The following is a 16,450-nucleotide window of genomic DNA, read 5'->3' on the forward strand; positions in this document are numbered from 1 at the left end:
CTATTCCTAGCTGCCCTTCTAAAGTTCTTTGAAGATTATGAAAGAAAGTATTCCGCATGCATAAGTTGTCATCATCATTATAACTTAAGACATGGAGGGGAAGAAGATTGTCTGTTACAATTCAACATAAAACTCAGCTCCGGTTCTTGGCAATGAGGAATTACCAGCCCTGCTTTGTTATTGTTTCACTGCTCCACAGCCTACAGAAAAGTGCCTTCATTTGCATTTTACTAAAGGCACACTGGTACAAGATTTCACTAGAGGAAAGAAAATGTTAATTCTAAATTTAAAAAAAATTGTATCAATTTATTAAGTACATATTTTGGTAGAATCAGCTTAACTGGCATGCCCAGCATTTCTATTGTCAGCATACTGCACCACCAGTTAATAACAGGACTCACTGATGCCGTCTGTATGTGAACTAGAAAAATGGCCTGTTCCTTGAATTTCATTAGCTGTTCATTAGCATCTACATTATACTGCACAGCAGTTTGGGCAGTCCAGATGAAATAAGTCTGTGTTAATGCATCATTCTGCTTGTTAGTTTTACTGATTGTGAGTGGATGAGGGTAATTTTCCACATCTTCTTCATCAAGAAACAACTGTGACCTTTGTAAGCAGCTAAGATTTGAGTTTCTATTAATGCAACTAAAAATACACATAATCAGTGTTTTCCCTGTGGAAAAGGTCACCATGGCCTTTAAAACTGGCTTATGGCTATCTTAAAAGATGCAGAAGTTCTCCTTTTATAAAGGTAGAGGAGGCAGGGTTTAGGTGTCTCCTAAGGGAGTCCACATCTCAGGGCTACCACAGGGTCAGCAACTCCCTTGATCCTCTCAAGCCCTGGTGCCAGCCCCCTTCCTCTCCCCTCGGGTGACCTGAGACCATGCTAAATCCACTCATCAGGAGAGCAGCTCCTTAGGACAGAGAAGGAGGGAGATACTTGTGTTCATTTACTTGGGGCACACAAACTAAAGTTGGTTGGGACAAAAAATAACTCTGAGATCTCTCAGAAGGGGTGGGAGCTTAGGCAAGAGCCCCACAAACTTAGTAGGAGAGGACATCTGGCTGTCACCTACTCCCACCCCCTGTTCAGAGCAGGGCCAACTTCAAAGCTAGTTCAGGATGCTTGGGGATGTATCCAGCTGAGTCTGGAACATCTCCAAGGATGGAGATTATACCATCTCTCTGGTCCAGTGTTGCAAAATCTTCTCTGTGCAAAGCATTTTCTGTATCTCTAGTCTTCCCTTCTGCAAGCTGTAGCTGTTGTCTCTTGTGCTTTTGCTATGCGCCCCTGAAAAACACAATGTTGTTTTGTCTTCTCTAGAACTTTTCTTTAGGTGGTAACACTACATCTTCCCTCAGCCTCTTCTCCAGGCTGAGCAAACCTAGTCGCTTTGGCCTCTCGTTCATATATTGCTATTTTGTTATATAGTAGTGTATGTTACATAACACTTTATAACTTATTTGTACGTTATTTTTATTTGTAACACTACTTATAATAGTTATTTATTACTGTTACATTAGTTTGCAATTTTCTGTTTCCTATTTTACATGTCATATAAAAATAATTTCATAAAAATTATTTATGCTTATCCTTACAGAAAACACCCCCAAGGCAACTGAAAAGTAGTTAGCATTGAGTAAAACACAATAAGGAATAATCTATTTAAATTTCCCTTGACCATGAAATATCTCCTGCCTTGTGTGTTTAGGTCCTGCATTGGTGGGACGATGCCCTGGGTTACATCTTTAAATTGAGGATATAAAATTAGTCTGAATTACTGTACTAATATGAAAAATAATTCAAGTCTTTTTCATTTCAATCACTATGATCTAATTCTTCAGACTGTAGGACAGAATCAGAGCAGAGTCTGAACAACTAATAATTAAATAAAATAATTATTTCAACAGAAGCCAGATCTAGGGGTGTTCACTGTGCTGACTTCACACAAATGCAACCCTTACAGCATCCTCATTGTAAGAGTGAGCAAAGGCATAACATGCCAAACTATTAAATAGATTAAACTTCAACTTTAGAATGCAGCACAAACTTTATAAGTTTATAGAAGTATTAAATTTGGAATTAATTACATGTTTAAATTCTGCCTAGAGAACTGGAGCAGTGACAGTCTCTACTAACCACTTGCAATGCTGACATAAGAACAACGAAATAAAATGAGCAGCCATGGGTGATTCTAGGGGAATATCGATCCACATTTGTAATAGCATTCATCAGAGCAGTGCAGAAGAATTCATGCATGGATAAAAAATAACTCCTATTTAACTGCTATGAAGTGTACCATGTAGCTGTGTTTTGGCTGGAGTTTACATCAGCGGGTAGCAGGGATATATATGTGTAATGCCATTGCTCCTGGGGGAAGGTTGTAAGAATACAAGGAAAGCATCAAAGCTGTTGGTGGTTTTGATAGAGAGTGGCTAGCTTTTTCTTCTGTGCACTTTTATGTTTAAAGTTATGGATATTAACTTAATGAAGGTTATGTTTCTTTTTTTTAAAGTTCTGAATATTTAACACATCTTACCTGCTACCAGCAAAAATTGAGCATTGTCTCTTTCTGACCCAGTAGCTATAAGACTGCCACAAAAAAGATGAAAGAAGGTCCCAAGAGTTTTTCATTGCTCTGATTAGGAGCTCGGAGGAGAGGAAAGGGGTTAATCTCTGCAATATCCTTGCATGACTGCTCAGAATTCATCACTTGCAGCTTTTTGAATTTATGTGTTTAACTTGACTTGCACTAATAGCCTCCATCTTAAATAAATTTTAAAGGCAGAAAATCCTATGCAATGAAATTCCCAAATTTAATTTAATAATGTCCCTAGACATTAGCTGTTTAGTCATAGGGTTCTCTCTGCCTTGTAGCAGGGTGCAACTGGTGGTATATTTAGCACTGTCGCCAGTATTCCTCTCTTCAGATGAGTTTACAGCAGAGAGCTGATGAACAGTCTAGTACACGGATTTATGCAAAAATGATCCAGACTCCAATTCTAACCACTGTCAACTCTGTCTCATCAAAAATTAGGGAATGATACAAAAAACAACCCATGGAATTTAGGTCAAGTTATCCATGGTCAACAGAAAAAAACTTCAAGAGGGTTCTTTTTAGGAATCCACAGACTGTGTTTAATCAGTTTTAATTTAGCTAGAAAAATAAACCATGAGAAACTAGTATGTCTGCAAATAGGAACAGTTCTTGAAAGCCTAGTGCAGCTGCAGCTTAGTAACAATTTCATTAATTACTCTGATATTTTGATGTCACTACTTTTTTGTCCCTTTGTGGAGTTCTGATTACTCAAAAATGATTGGTTGACAATCTCCCACCAAAATTTTAACTTGATAAAGTTTAGGATGGAGATTAAAGATAATTCTTATGCAATAGAGAGATGAAGTTCTGGAACAGCATTCCAAGCAGCTGGAGGCAAAAAAAACCTAACTGCTTTTTACATGTTGCTTGCAAAAACATAGAAAGGGGGATGCTCAGCCTCTGCTGCCAGCCTTTGCTGTGCAGGTGCCAGTGGAGATGGCAGTGGGGACACATGGGGATCAGTCCTGGCTGGAAAATGACCCTGTGCTGTTGGCAAAAGGGAAGGCAGAAGGCAGGAGGAGAGGGGAGTGCAGCTGGTGAAGAAAAGTGAACTTCATGTGGGTGTTTTGCCTTCTGATAAAAGGTGCTGTCAGATCAGGGTAAGCCATCACCAGCTCTCCCTCTGTAAGACAGTTCCTCTGGGAAAAGCCCTTCAGAGACCTCAGAGCTATTCAAGTAAACTGCCCGAGAAGGGTGTCTCCACCTTTCCCTGGGTCTCTTTGAGGTCCTGTGTGCTAGCTGTCAGGCCTGTGCAGACATCTTCTTGGACATCCTTGAATACCCCAGGTTCTCTAAAATACCACCAGATGCCTGTTTAAACCCCTCAATACTCCTATACTGTCAACTTCATTTCATATGAAAATCACATTTTTGGTGACTAAATCAGCTTTTGCTAGTTTACTGAATACAAAATAGTTCACCACCACCAGCAGGTTGCATTTGCAAGAAACTGTAGCAACACCAGAAATAAAAATGATAGAGCAAAACATGTTCTTACTGAATAGCTGACAAATAGCAACAATTTTATGGCTTGATAACTTAAGAAAGACATGTTCTTTAGTCTATAAGTTTCTGATTTTCAGTATTCACAAGTCAATAGAACCAAGATGTCAAGCACCTTAAAAAAACCTGGTCTATTTTTATCTATCTGTATCATTACTCAGTGACAGATTTTATTTTCTGTGCTGCAAGCTACAGAATGTAATAAAAATGCAGCTTGCTGAAAATGTTATGTTTATTTGGGTAATAAAAATGTCAAGATTAAATATTTTAATTAAATATGCTTCTGTGTTTTCCTATAAAAGAAAACAAAAAAGGCTTAAAGAAAAAAATCTTTCCAAGGCCTTTGTGAAATTTTGCCGAGTCTTTAATTTTTAATGTTTCTTGTATATAAGATGAAGAAGAAATGAGATAAAACAGAACTATCCCAGCTTGTACTTTGATCAGGAAAATACCAACCTGGCAGGTACAAGAAAAACAACTGACACCAATGATTAATCTGTCCTTGCCACTCTCGTAAAAGCAGCTCATGCAGACTCTCCATCCTAAGGAGAGAAATTATCAAATATCAAATGCCACAAGTCCCTCTAAAAATCCTCAGATATGTTTCCCTTCCTTGTGTAAGGATAAAACACAAGAGACCAGTACCAAAACAGAAGGGCTGTAAATCTCCCAGCACCCTCTGGTGAGATGTCTTTCGTATCAAAAGTACATTGCTTGCAAATGCAATTCAGTCTTTTCCCTGCTAAAGGATGTTCCTTGCTAATTCTATTTTTCTGCATTTTTGGCTTAGCACCTTCCTGTCAAGCAACTTAGCATGAACCACTCCTACACCACTGAGAGCTTCCTATGTTCCCAACTGCTATTAGTTTGGTTAGGCCAGAGAGATCTGGCCCCAAAACGATGAAAGAATGCCTGGTTTCAAAGTTTCTTGAACATGCTAACACACTGGAAAGTCTTTCTCCCACAGATGACTTGATATTTTCACTTTCTGATAGCACAGGAGTGGAAGACCAGAGTAAAGCTCAGTTCAGGAAAGCTGCTGTGCTGACAACCCTTTCAAACCACAGAGAGCAAGAACATACAGAGAAATTATGCTGCAATTATCTTGCAGGAGTCAGTTATCGGCTAACCTGTTGGGTTAAAAATATCTACACATGGAAATAATTTGGAGTGATGGAGACGGTTTGGTTGATCTTGATTTAAATCCAGGAATCCATAGCCAAGCCAAACTCCAGTTTCTTTTGGTGAGAGAGCTTTCTGACTAAAGGCTGAACAGTTTGGGAATATTTGTAAAAAAATCCCATGGTATTTATTCATTAATGCATGTGGTTTTCAAAACTGAGGGTGAATTAAAAAAACAACATGAAGAGTCAAATCTATTTCATGTGCAAAAGCTACTTGGAGCAAACATGTGTACTAAATCTACGTATGAATCAAATGATGCCACACACTTTGGTGTTATCAAACTTAGGTTAATGTATGCCAAAAAGTAAAGTCTACTAAACTCTACATTTTAGGAGGTTTTGGTTTCTAATTCTGTGTATATCTGGAATAAGGAGGGTTTATAGATCAGGTTTTTAGATTTTTCAGACACGCTGATCCACTGTTCAGCTTTTCGTTGAAGACTGACACATCTTCCTTCTCCAAGGTTTCCTTGGAAACTGAAGCTGAACAATTTTTCTAGGGCTCCAATTCTGCATCTGCCTCTCTTGTAGAGTGCCTACTGAGTACAGGCAACATTAATTGCTAGGAAAGCAGGGATTTTCTATAGAAAGGACTGAGTGGTGATTGGTTTATCTGACTCTAAACTGGATAAATACAATGAATGAAGTACCAAGTTGCTCCTTTTCCCCTCAAATAATTAAAACGGAATGAGCTGCCTACCCGAAGTCGCACACACTCTGGGAAAGTTTAGCTGAGACTGATAGAGGCGCTGAGCTTTCTCAAATCCACAAAAAGTCAGAGGGGATGGAAAGCTCATGGCAACCCTGAGGACTGGGTCCATAATCAGCCCCATGCTCTGCAGAGTGGAGTTCAGGTTCAATCTGAGAAGTTTTTATTTTGGTTTTTAATAGGAGAATTTGGTCCTTGGAAATTTGGTCCTGGTCATTGGAAACTGACTTGGCCACTGTAGATACACCATGTCTTTGCAGCTGTCAAAGTGTAGGTCTTAAATTCTGGGAGTTTTTTCTATATATTAATTTTCCAACTAGATGCTGGCTTGGAAGGTAATAATAAATGCTCCCATTCTTCAGTGACTTTCAAGAGACTTGGTGGCTGCAATGGCAGAGCAATGACTAAGTTTTTTTCTGTACCAGGCGGGGAAACCCAAGCCTTTGCATACATGCCAATGGCCATTCATAACCAGACCACTCATTTCCTACTGCCAGGAGGAGTCAACTTGAGCTAGGAGCTACATCACATCTAGTATGTGTCATTAGTGACGAACATCATTTATCCATGCTATCTCAATATGCTAACTAGATTTTGATGCACCCTCAGCTCTAATTTTAGGTAGGTATATTCCTGATTTTAGACTTCAATAAAGTTTGGATTACTAAAGATGGAAATTTTATTATTTGCACTGATTTATCAGGTAGTCAGATCACATAACCTATCTGTTTCCTGAGAAATGAGTTCCTGTTGCAAATAATCCCAAATTTGAATTGAGAATTTAATTTCCATAAAAAGCCATAGTTGCTGGTCAGATCCTTGGTAGAAAGCTCTGTTTTAGAATATTTAAGGACACATTTTTTGTTTGACTGTGTTCATACACTGTGTCTACTAATTGAAATTAAAAGTATTTTTTCCAGTGTTAGCTTTGCTCTAGTTCTGCCACTTCTAACAAATAGTCAATTGGGATATTTCTGCAAGAGAGAAAACCCATTAAGCTTGACTCTTCAGTCAGGAAAATAAAATTCAAATAAATTGGTTTGGGTTTTTTAGATGGGTTCTTCAAGCAGACAAATGAAACACTTTTTAATATTCCAAATTTTCTTATCCATTTTCTAGTCAGGCCAATGCTTACTTCTTACAACTCTGATTAGTCTACTGGGACTCTGTCTCTGTAATTAACTTACAGAATCATAGATTCATAGAATGGTTTGGGTTGGGTAGGGCCTTAAAGATCATCGAGTTCCAACCACCCTGCCATGGGCAGGGACACCCTCCACTAGACCAGGTTGCTCAAAGCCTCATCCAGCTCCTGAAGTAATTCTTAAATGCTGTGTTCTATTTACTTCCAGTAGTTATCAGATGACATGTTCTAGCCTTTAGCAGTAGTCTATACACATGGCTCATATTTTTTAAAAATTATGCATACTTAGAATAATCTAATCTGTTGCTTTTCAGTGTCCAGCCCAATGAGGCAGTGAGGCAGCACACATTCACTTCATTAGGAGTGGAAGGTGCACAGCATGAACAGAGAGGCATTCACCTTACCGGCTCAACCTCTAAATAGCTACACATTCAGGCTTTTACTTTGGCAGTTCACATAAAACGTATGAGTACTGCACTCCTGCAAACACCTGAATGTCAAAGATAACAGCTTCGCTAGAGAAGCACATCTTCATCCCTGTTGATCCCTCCACTGACTGACTAAAAAAAATCAGGGTTTTTTCCCCCCCTGCGATCTTGATGAATCCTTTTGGCTGAAATTCCTGTTGCTGACAGCTCACCTTCCAGTGAATAGCCTTGTGGTGTGGGTCTGGGGTTGGGTTTGGAGGATCTAAGTTCACTTACTTCCCTGGTTTGTACTTTCCCTCACCTTTTGAAAGTGTCCCACCTTGCACAGAATAGTTTACTGTTCAGCCAGGAAGAAGGAGCGTATTACCCAATGTCTTGTTTCATTTTTTCATCAGGAAACTAGCTGGGATGTGGTATGAAGCAGCAGGTATGACCATAATTAATTGAGTGTCAAGTGGATCAGCTGCCTAGCATGTCCTGCAGCACAGCTACATCCCCCATTAGACAGGCGGACGGAGAAACCGAGCTTCTACTCGTAAGAAACATCTCCTCCCTCTGGGGTGAATGCCTCATTGCTGCGCTGGTGGTAACAAGCCCCAACACATCTTTGTTGACTCTGTGAGTGCTGCTTTTGTTTAAAATGTCTGAAATGGAAATGAAATCTTGTTCCTGGTCAGGATGTTTCACTTAACCCAAATTTCTATGTCTTCTGTTGTTACTATTGGAAATACATTCAAGTGACTTACATTAGTCAGTTATATCTTGGTACTAAGTAGTTGGGATGCACAGCCACTGCCTACAGGATGGTTTTATAATCAGGAGAGTAATGGGGTTCAGCTATTTTGACAAGCCTTTTCCTCCTGGAAACATGCTACAAACATGCATATGTGAAAGAACTTCAATACAAACTAGTAACTTTATCTAGATCAGAAAAACACTGGATATGTGTTCAACAACCAAAATATACAATGTAAAGAAAATGTCACAATTTTTACTTACTTTCTTTGTTTTGTCCATTGCCTTCAGTATGGTTATATTTAAGTCTTCCAAGACAGATAGAACATTTTCATACTCTCCTAAGTGCTGGGAAAAATATTCTAAAAGAAGAAGAAAACTCGTGTCAATTATTCATGATCTGAAAAATAAATGTTCCATTAAATATAAATGTTATCAAGTCTGAATTCAGTTATGGTATTATTAACTACCTAAACAGATAAAATGAACAAGAGTTACAATGAAAAGGATTATTTTATTCTTAAATTTTATATTATTCCCCCAAAAATCATTCCTGGAGTACTTAAATACCAAAATCAGTGTTTCAAAACATTTTCTTTCAATAAATGATTTGCCAAATTGACAACAATTTAAAAATTTTGAGAGCTGAAACAGACTTATTTCCAAAATACCTTAATTCTTTTTCTAAACTGGATTTTCAGTTTAATAGTCTGCTTTACAGTTACTGGCAGGAAATTAAATTTTCATGTGTATATACTAAATCTGATTATATTGATACAAACATGAATAATTCTGGTAAAGCCCTTAGAGGAGATAAGATCAAGTTGGGGTTGTTGTGAGCCAAGTTCAGCTGAGACCGTTTTTTTTTTTTTTCTCTGAGAAGTTAAGAGACGATGAGTTGGCCAGATAAGCTTCTAGTCCCAGCTACTGTGATTATATTTTCAACAGATAAGATGAATGTGATATACTTTTAACAAAACTCATGGAAATAACATAAGTTGCAGGATGTCCTTGCATAGCTGCTCAAAGCAAAGGACATTTTAACAGAAAGAGCTGATGTAAAATCGGGGGGGGCACAACTCAATCAGAGGGATTACAGCAAGAGCAGGAGGAAGACCTTCTGGGAAGCCATGACCCGAGTTCCCATTTCATCAGTGGTGAAATACAACAGAGGGAGGTACAGGAAGGAAAAAGCATGAAAAAGGAAGGAAGGAAGAAAGAAAATTATGTTAAAGCTAGAGACTGTGCTAGACAAGGCATTTAGACATCAGATCACCTGGAAGAGCATGAAAAACAACATCTAAATGGCAGACAGGAAGAACAAGACTAGATAGGAGCTTTCTGACATGATGAATAGCAATACCTTGAGGTTTTTAAGAGATCAGCATGAGCTTCTCAGGCGAGTTATGAAAGCATAAGCTTTCAGGAACACTGTGACATAACCTGGCATTGCTGAGAGGTTGAATTAAATGATTTAGAATGAAAACATATTGTGAATTAGTATCCTGGAAGTGAAGCTTCATTTCTGAAGAGAACTGAGATAACTCAGAAAGAGCTGTATAATCACTACTTTAAAATAGAATAAACCCACTACCAGATTCACAGATGAGAAACACCCTAGTGGCAACCTATGAAAGATTTAAAAGGCAGCTGAAGCAGCCCATATTTAATCAGAAGAGACAGTAAACAGAGCCAGCGCTGGGCTAAGACCCCCTCAGCCCTCTGGCCAGCCTCAGGTGGCTCGTGGGGTCACGTGCTGGGCAAATCTGTAAGCCTCCAGTGCTACACCAACAGCAGTAAATCCCATGTGGAACAACCCCCCCGTCTTCTTTTGCCAGGTTTATATTATTTTGTCTAGGTTCTCAACCAGCAGAAGTCTTCACAGCCCAATGCACTTCAGCAGACTCTCTTGCATATATTTATAAGCCATAGAGATAATAGAATCATAGAATGGTTTGGGTTGGAAGGGACCTTAAAGATCATCAAGTTCCACCCCCCTGCCATGGGCAGGGACACCCTCCACTAGCCCAGGTTGCTCAAAGCCTCATCCAGTCTGGCCTTGAACACCTCCAGGGATGGAGCATCCACAGCTTCTCTGGGCAACCTGTTCCAGTGTCTCACCACCCTCATTGTGAAAAATTTCTTCTTAATGATGCCTCTCAGTAGGTTCTTGGCCATGGGTAGAGTTGCTCTGTGGGTGAGTAAATGAGCTGGCATTCAGCTTGAGAGGGTTTTCAGCTTTTATAGGTTTTTCAACATTGTTGACCATTGGAAAATTTATCAGGCTACCATTTGCTGACATCTTTCCCTCAGAAATACGCTGGATTTGACATTTTGTGAGAGGACTTGCAGAAATTTTCTGTGAATTGTTTTCAGCACTCTTAAATCAGGTGTTGTAAGATCAGCTGAGAGCAAACAGGGTTTTGGAGAAATGAGTCATAACCCAGAACAGGGAACAGAAATGGGTAACTGGCCCAAATTCTAGGCCTTGCAGGAGGTTTTTGTGACGAAGGATGGAAGAACTTGTCAAACTGCTATTCTCACTGGCTCAGGTTGGAGAAAAGTAGAGAACTTTCCTCCAGTGGGTTTCTAATATGACAATCTCTTTCAAAATTTCCAAAGCACTCATACCTTGGAAAGTGATGAACTACCTAAAAAAAATATTTCACATGAAACTGAAAGAAGATAAAAGTTATCTGTCTATATCAGAACAGATCTTGAAGCTCAGAGAATGTAAAGTATTGATTAGGAAAAATATCTTCAAAGTAATTTCTGCATGTAATGGATGACAGAGTCTGAAAAGACTATAAGCCATCTGCATTTTCCCAGGAGTTCTTTCAATTGAAATAATTTTCTGTTTGAGCTACAAAGATTAAACAGGGGAAAAAAAAAATCATATCACATGGTATGTTCACTCACACAGGGCTGCTGCAGGCATAGATCATGTTCTTGCCCCAAAAGGAACTTACCGCAGAGCTCTTCTGTGTCGAGATTGCTGGAAAGATAAGAGGATAGAAAGTTAGGGACCTTGGTAATGGCTTGTTTTTTGTTAGTCTGGTAAATAGTAGGACTCAAAGATTAGCCTCACTGGGATGTGAAGCCTCCTTGCCTGGGCTGTGAGTGCCTGGCCCTTGCTGGCCTTGCCCATGGATCAGATGCTAGATGAAGGAAAACCCAATGACTTTCTCCTGTTTGCAGCCCTCGCTGGGCAGTAGTGCTCTATGGGAGAGACAGTACAGTGGGAGAATAAAACCAGACATAGCCCACCAGCACACATAACTTCTAAGACTTTCTGGCCATACAAAACCTTTTCACCAGTACTAACTTCATCAAAATTAGTGATGCGAAAAGTATAGCTGCATTGCCAGATTCCCATGCCAACATTATATAAATGCACAAATGTATGCAAGTATTCTATACAATTCAAAACTAGTCACTTCAAACAGATTTCATCTTGATTAACTCTTCAGCAACATTTTCTCTCTGACGCTTTAACAGTCAAAAGAAAAAAACTTTTGACCTACAGCTCAATTTTGAAAGTTAGCATATTGACTTTCTTCCAAGGAAGAGAATAAACTGATTATTTAAGAAACTTAAAAGCACGAATGTCATTTTTGAATCTTGCTGAGGGGTGAATATTGAATGGTTGACTTCACTTAGCATTTTTTCACTTATCTTTATAATAGGATTTTTTTTTTTGACCTTTTAATAAAATGATGACACAGTACTATCTTAAAGTCACTTTCACCAATGCTAACTTCCATACATCTCTCTTATACTTCACAAGGGAGAAAAATGGATCAACACTGCAGGAGCCTGGGTTGTCACAATCTTACATGCTCAAGGCTATAAAAACTTCTGAACACTTTTAATTGATGATGTAAATGAGATTTTCCCACAATTTTATTAACTAAAGGTGACCTTATCTGCATTTGAACTGGCCAAGTTGGATGGCTGCAAATGAGTCTTGCATCTGATTTTTCCAATTACCTCGGTGGCAGGTATAACGAAATTCACAGTCTGTAAGAACTGGTGCTGAAGCTGAGAAACTTAACTCTTAGGTCAACAAACTATGTGATGAGAAAAAGCATCTGTGACTACTTAAGGCTGTTCACCACCGAACACTGTGGCATCTATGATCGAACATGTCTGACCAACCACTCTGCAGTTCAGCTGTCACTTTTGGAACAGTCCAGATGTTCATTCCTTAATGCAAACTGAAAACCCTGAAAGCTGGCAAATTGCCTGAGTCAAAAAGCAATGACAGAATATGATGATGTTAAATGACAGGAGTTTGCTGTTATGATGCCTACTCTGTTCACTGTCCCTGCATTTTTCTGCCCCTTCACATCATCTACCCTAACACCTTCTCTTTGTAAAAGGTATTTCTGCATTTCTTAATGTACAGCTTGACAATTGTGTTTAAAATAGCCTTTCACATTGTTGGCCAGTCAAATTCATGCTCTCTTTTCAAATTTCAAATTAAAATTCGTTCTGGTACTTGTTCTTCTGCAGTATCCTCAGCAGTGTGGTAGTGATACAGTAAGGGAGTGGCTCCTAGGCTTTCAGCGTTGCTGTCATCAGGACATCCCTGTTAGTCCTACTGACAGGAGCAACACAGCTGCAAATGGACTATGGGTAAAAATGGAAAACCATTTAGGTGCTGAATTGATTTTCAGTTAGAATTGTCCACCTGAATAACAAGCAAATTATTGTCCAACGTTATTTGTGCAGCAGCTTTCAGGAACCCTGTGAGAGAACATAGAAATGACAAAAAGAGCATGGATTTCAGTCTAGCATATTCATAATATTTCCTTCTCTGTTATAAATATCCTATGAGGCTCCATTGTTCTTGGCATTGTAGTTGAAGGGGATGCTGTTCTGGGCAAGGAAACTATAATTTTGTGTCACTGACTATTTCATTCTCTCTGAAATAATAACATGCTGCTTCAAACACAGTCAAGAACAAACATAGAAATCCTTTTTTCTGTATATAAACAATTTTGAGTTCCCTGAAGGACACTACAGAAGCAATCAAAGAAGTCTGGAATGCATTTAATAGTACAGGACTGAGATGCACACCAGAGTGCTGTTTCTGCAATTCAATACTCAGGTTTATGGCGGGCACCTGTTCATCACTTCAGTGGGTACGCATGCCAAGGATGCTTCTGCTTAGACCTATAATCTGGCAATGCTGAGCATGTTATTTGCAATATTTGCTGGATGACTCCAGCACTCCACTCCTGATAAGCACCCAAAGCATAGGGTGCAGCCAAATACATTCACATCATGTCAGCATGACCATTTTTAAAACTTCTGCTCTCAGTTCTGACTATTAAATGCAGTTCTTTTATGTCTGACTTCGTGTCTAAAATGTTCCCTACCTAGTAATATGAGCTATTTTTAGAGGGCTATTACAAATATTCCACTAAGCAGTTCTGATCACTGCAAAGTTGATCATACCTGTTGCTCAGTGACAGAAACATAAGCAAATTCACTCAAATTAACTGTGGCAAAAGTGCCTATTTGTGGTACCTCTGGAAGTGGCCCAAAAAGTAGGAGGGCAAAGCAGCTGTGATCATGCTCTAGTTCTGCCCACCACAGTCAGCTGTGGACAGGGGCCAGCCAGGGAGGAGGGAAGGTTAAAGCTATTCCACCCATGTACTTGTGTGAATCCACTGATCCACAGCCCCATCCACCGACCTGACACATACCGTTCTCTGGTATGAAAGGTACCTCTAGGCAGAGCTACCAGCAGAAGATCTGTGTATTTTCCCTGGAGCACACAAAGAGGCAATGACATTGCTTCAGCGCAGGAATTTATAAAGTATGGACTTTTTGCCATCTAAAGCAGTTATTTTATTTAAGAATCCAATACTATATGAAAAACTTATTTAGGAAATTCATTGCCATGACTATCATAGTTGAAGAAAGATAACACTTCCTTCTTCAGATCCCTCTTCATTCTCAGATAGAAGGATTTACTTCAGAGGCTTTAACCAACTTTTTTTGGGTCCCCTTTGCATGTCTCATTGCTAAATTTTGTTACAGGGAGGAAAGTTTGAGGCTAGTATCTCCTATTGTTAAATAGAAGCATATGATTTGTGACTGAAAGGAATTAAGTGTTACTTAGACTATGCAAGGGTAACTGAATAGTCATCCTTGAACAATCTCAGCCAAAAAGCTGTAAGCTCTTTAGAACAAGAAAGCCTGCATACCATCCCGCTTCAAGTCAGCAAAATGACATAAGTGCTCCAACACTACAGAGGGTGCTGTGCAAAGGAGTCCTATATGTGCACTTCCATTTTAAGGATATTCTGCTTTACAGCTTCTTTGCAACAGCAAAGAGCTTTTCGCTCAGCTTTGTTCAAGGTTTCTTATCAGTGGAAGCAAAACTGCCTTTTGTCATCAGTAAGGTGCGGTGCTGGGACAAGCCCACGCATTGGCCTCTTGTCACAGAAAAGGGAGAAGAGGAAGATGGGGCAAAAAGTGGGACAGAGCTCCTGGGACTGGTCCCTGGGAAGACAAGCTTCCTACTGCCCTGCGGACACCGCTGCTCTTCAGCCCCAGGGCTAACTGGGCTGGGCACCCTCTGGCCTTTCAAACGTGGCAGCCAGTGTGGCTTCTGGGCTCTGACACAGGCAGTGGGGTCATGGGTGTTTTAATGTCCCACATTTTGCTGCACTAAATAATTGCCTGGTTTGCTTATGCTTAGCTTCAGGCCAAGTGATAACTTCAGAATCGCCACTTACTGCTCTGCCTGTGGCAGGACTAGAAGAAAGAATAAAGGGTTTTTTTCTCCTGACTAACAGCTCATCTGAAAAAAATCCGTAGTCCTTTGCATTAGGCAATGATTCACAATGACTACATAACTGGCTAGCCACCTTAATAATCCCAGCTATAACATATAATCTCTGTGTTGCTAAAAGAGTCTTAATAATACTATTAAAAGCTGTGGTGCATGCCAAAATCTGCAGAGAACTGTACAAGGGCTACAGAGCTATGATTTTTTAACAGAGTCCGAATCACGCCAACCTAAACAAGGAGATAAGAGGCAACGTCATGGTGGATCTTTTGCCACAAGGAGCAAATTTCAGTTTTCACCCCACAAAAGATGTTTCAACTTCTGCTTTTGTCCCAAAACAATTTTTTTTTAAACTTTGATAAAAATATTTATTCTTATAAAAACCAAAATGTTTCTTTTTTTTTTTGGTTTTTTTTGGGTTTTTTTGTTTATTAAACTCATTGGAAATGCATATGTTGATACTGGAAACCCCAGATTATGGAAGGGACTAGACCCTCAAACTACACCTACCATTAAGCAATGAACTCACTGTTTAGAAGCCAATGTTATCTTCTGAAGAAATTATGTGAACTGAAACATTCTAGGTCAGCTCCATTTAGGTCAATGCGATTGAAACTACTCATTACCATCTGATTTTCCCAGTGTGAGTTATTATCTTTCTTTTTTTTTTTTTTTTTTTTTTTTTTTTTAGAAAGGTGAATTTATCTTTAAAAATAGCCATTCATATGGAAAATTTTCAAGCCATTCTATTTTCAGCTTGTCTGTCCGGCCAGAGAATCTGTTCTCATCAGGACTCTGTAAATCATTAGCAGTGAACTTGCTTTGCTCTGTCATGAAGTACTGGACTGTATAATGAGCTCATTCTGACCAGTATCTTGCCCTTTTCTCAGTTCTTTATTTCCACAGATTTCTGTAGCTATTGTCTTGAAAAATCTGAGAGTTTAAGCCAATAGATGCAATTACATCTCTTCAATAGTAGCAAACACACCTTTCTTACGTCAGTGCTGCACCATGTGCCTGAAATTCTTATTTCATCTAAAAATCTAGTTTTTAAAAATGGTCAAAACCCAATTAATTCTTTTCCTCCTTGCAATTTTTTGTGTTCAACAACTCCTTTTTAGAAAAAACACTTTTCACTCACCTGCAGGTCAGCTAATTAAAGGGCCTGTCCGTATCTCATGCTGGTTTTAATACATCTTTTTTTCCCCCTCATTATCATAGAATCACAGAAAGGCTTGGGCTGAAAAAGACGTTAGAGATCATCTAGTTCCATGGGCAGGGACACCTTCCACTAGACCAGGTTGCTCAAAGCCTCATCCAACCTGGCCTTGAACACCTC

At 39.3% G+C, this 16,450-nt stretch overlaps 1 protein-coding gene across 1 annotated transcript in view; it reads right to left on the reverse strand.

Annotated features, from left to right (window-relative positions):
• NECAB1 (N-terminal EF-hand calcium binding protein 1) overlaps positions 1-16,450 on the reverse strand; it is a 59,978-nt gene that overhangs the window by 21,348 nt on the left and 22,180 nt on the right. Inside the window, exons 4-5 of the mRNA XM_010080038.1 lie at positions 11,276-11,301; positions 8,571-8,668 (exon numbers count right to left, since the gene is read on the reverse strand). Coding sequence (XP_010078340.1) covers positions 8,571-8,668; positions 11,276-11,301 — 124 coding nt within the window. The remainder of the gene's footprint in view (positions 1-8,570; positions 8,669-11,275; positions 11,302-16,450) is intronic.

This window comes from Pterocles gutturalis, unplaced genomic scaffold, assembly GCF_000699245.1.
Source record: "Pterocles gutturalis isolate BGI_N339 unplaced genomic scaffold, ASM69924v1 scaffold10266, whole genome shotgun sequence".
In the NCBI taxonomy this organism is placed as follows: domain Eukaryota; kingdom Metazoa; phylum Chordata; class Aves; order Pterocliformes; family Pteroclidae; genus Pterocles; species Pterocles gutturalis.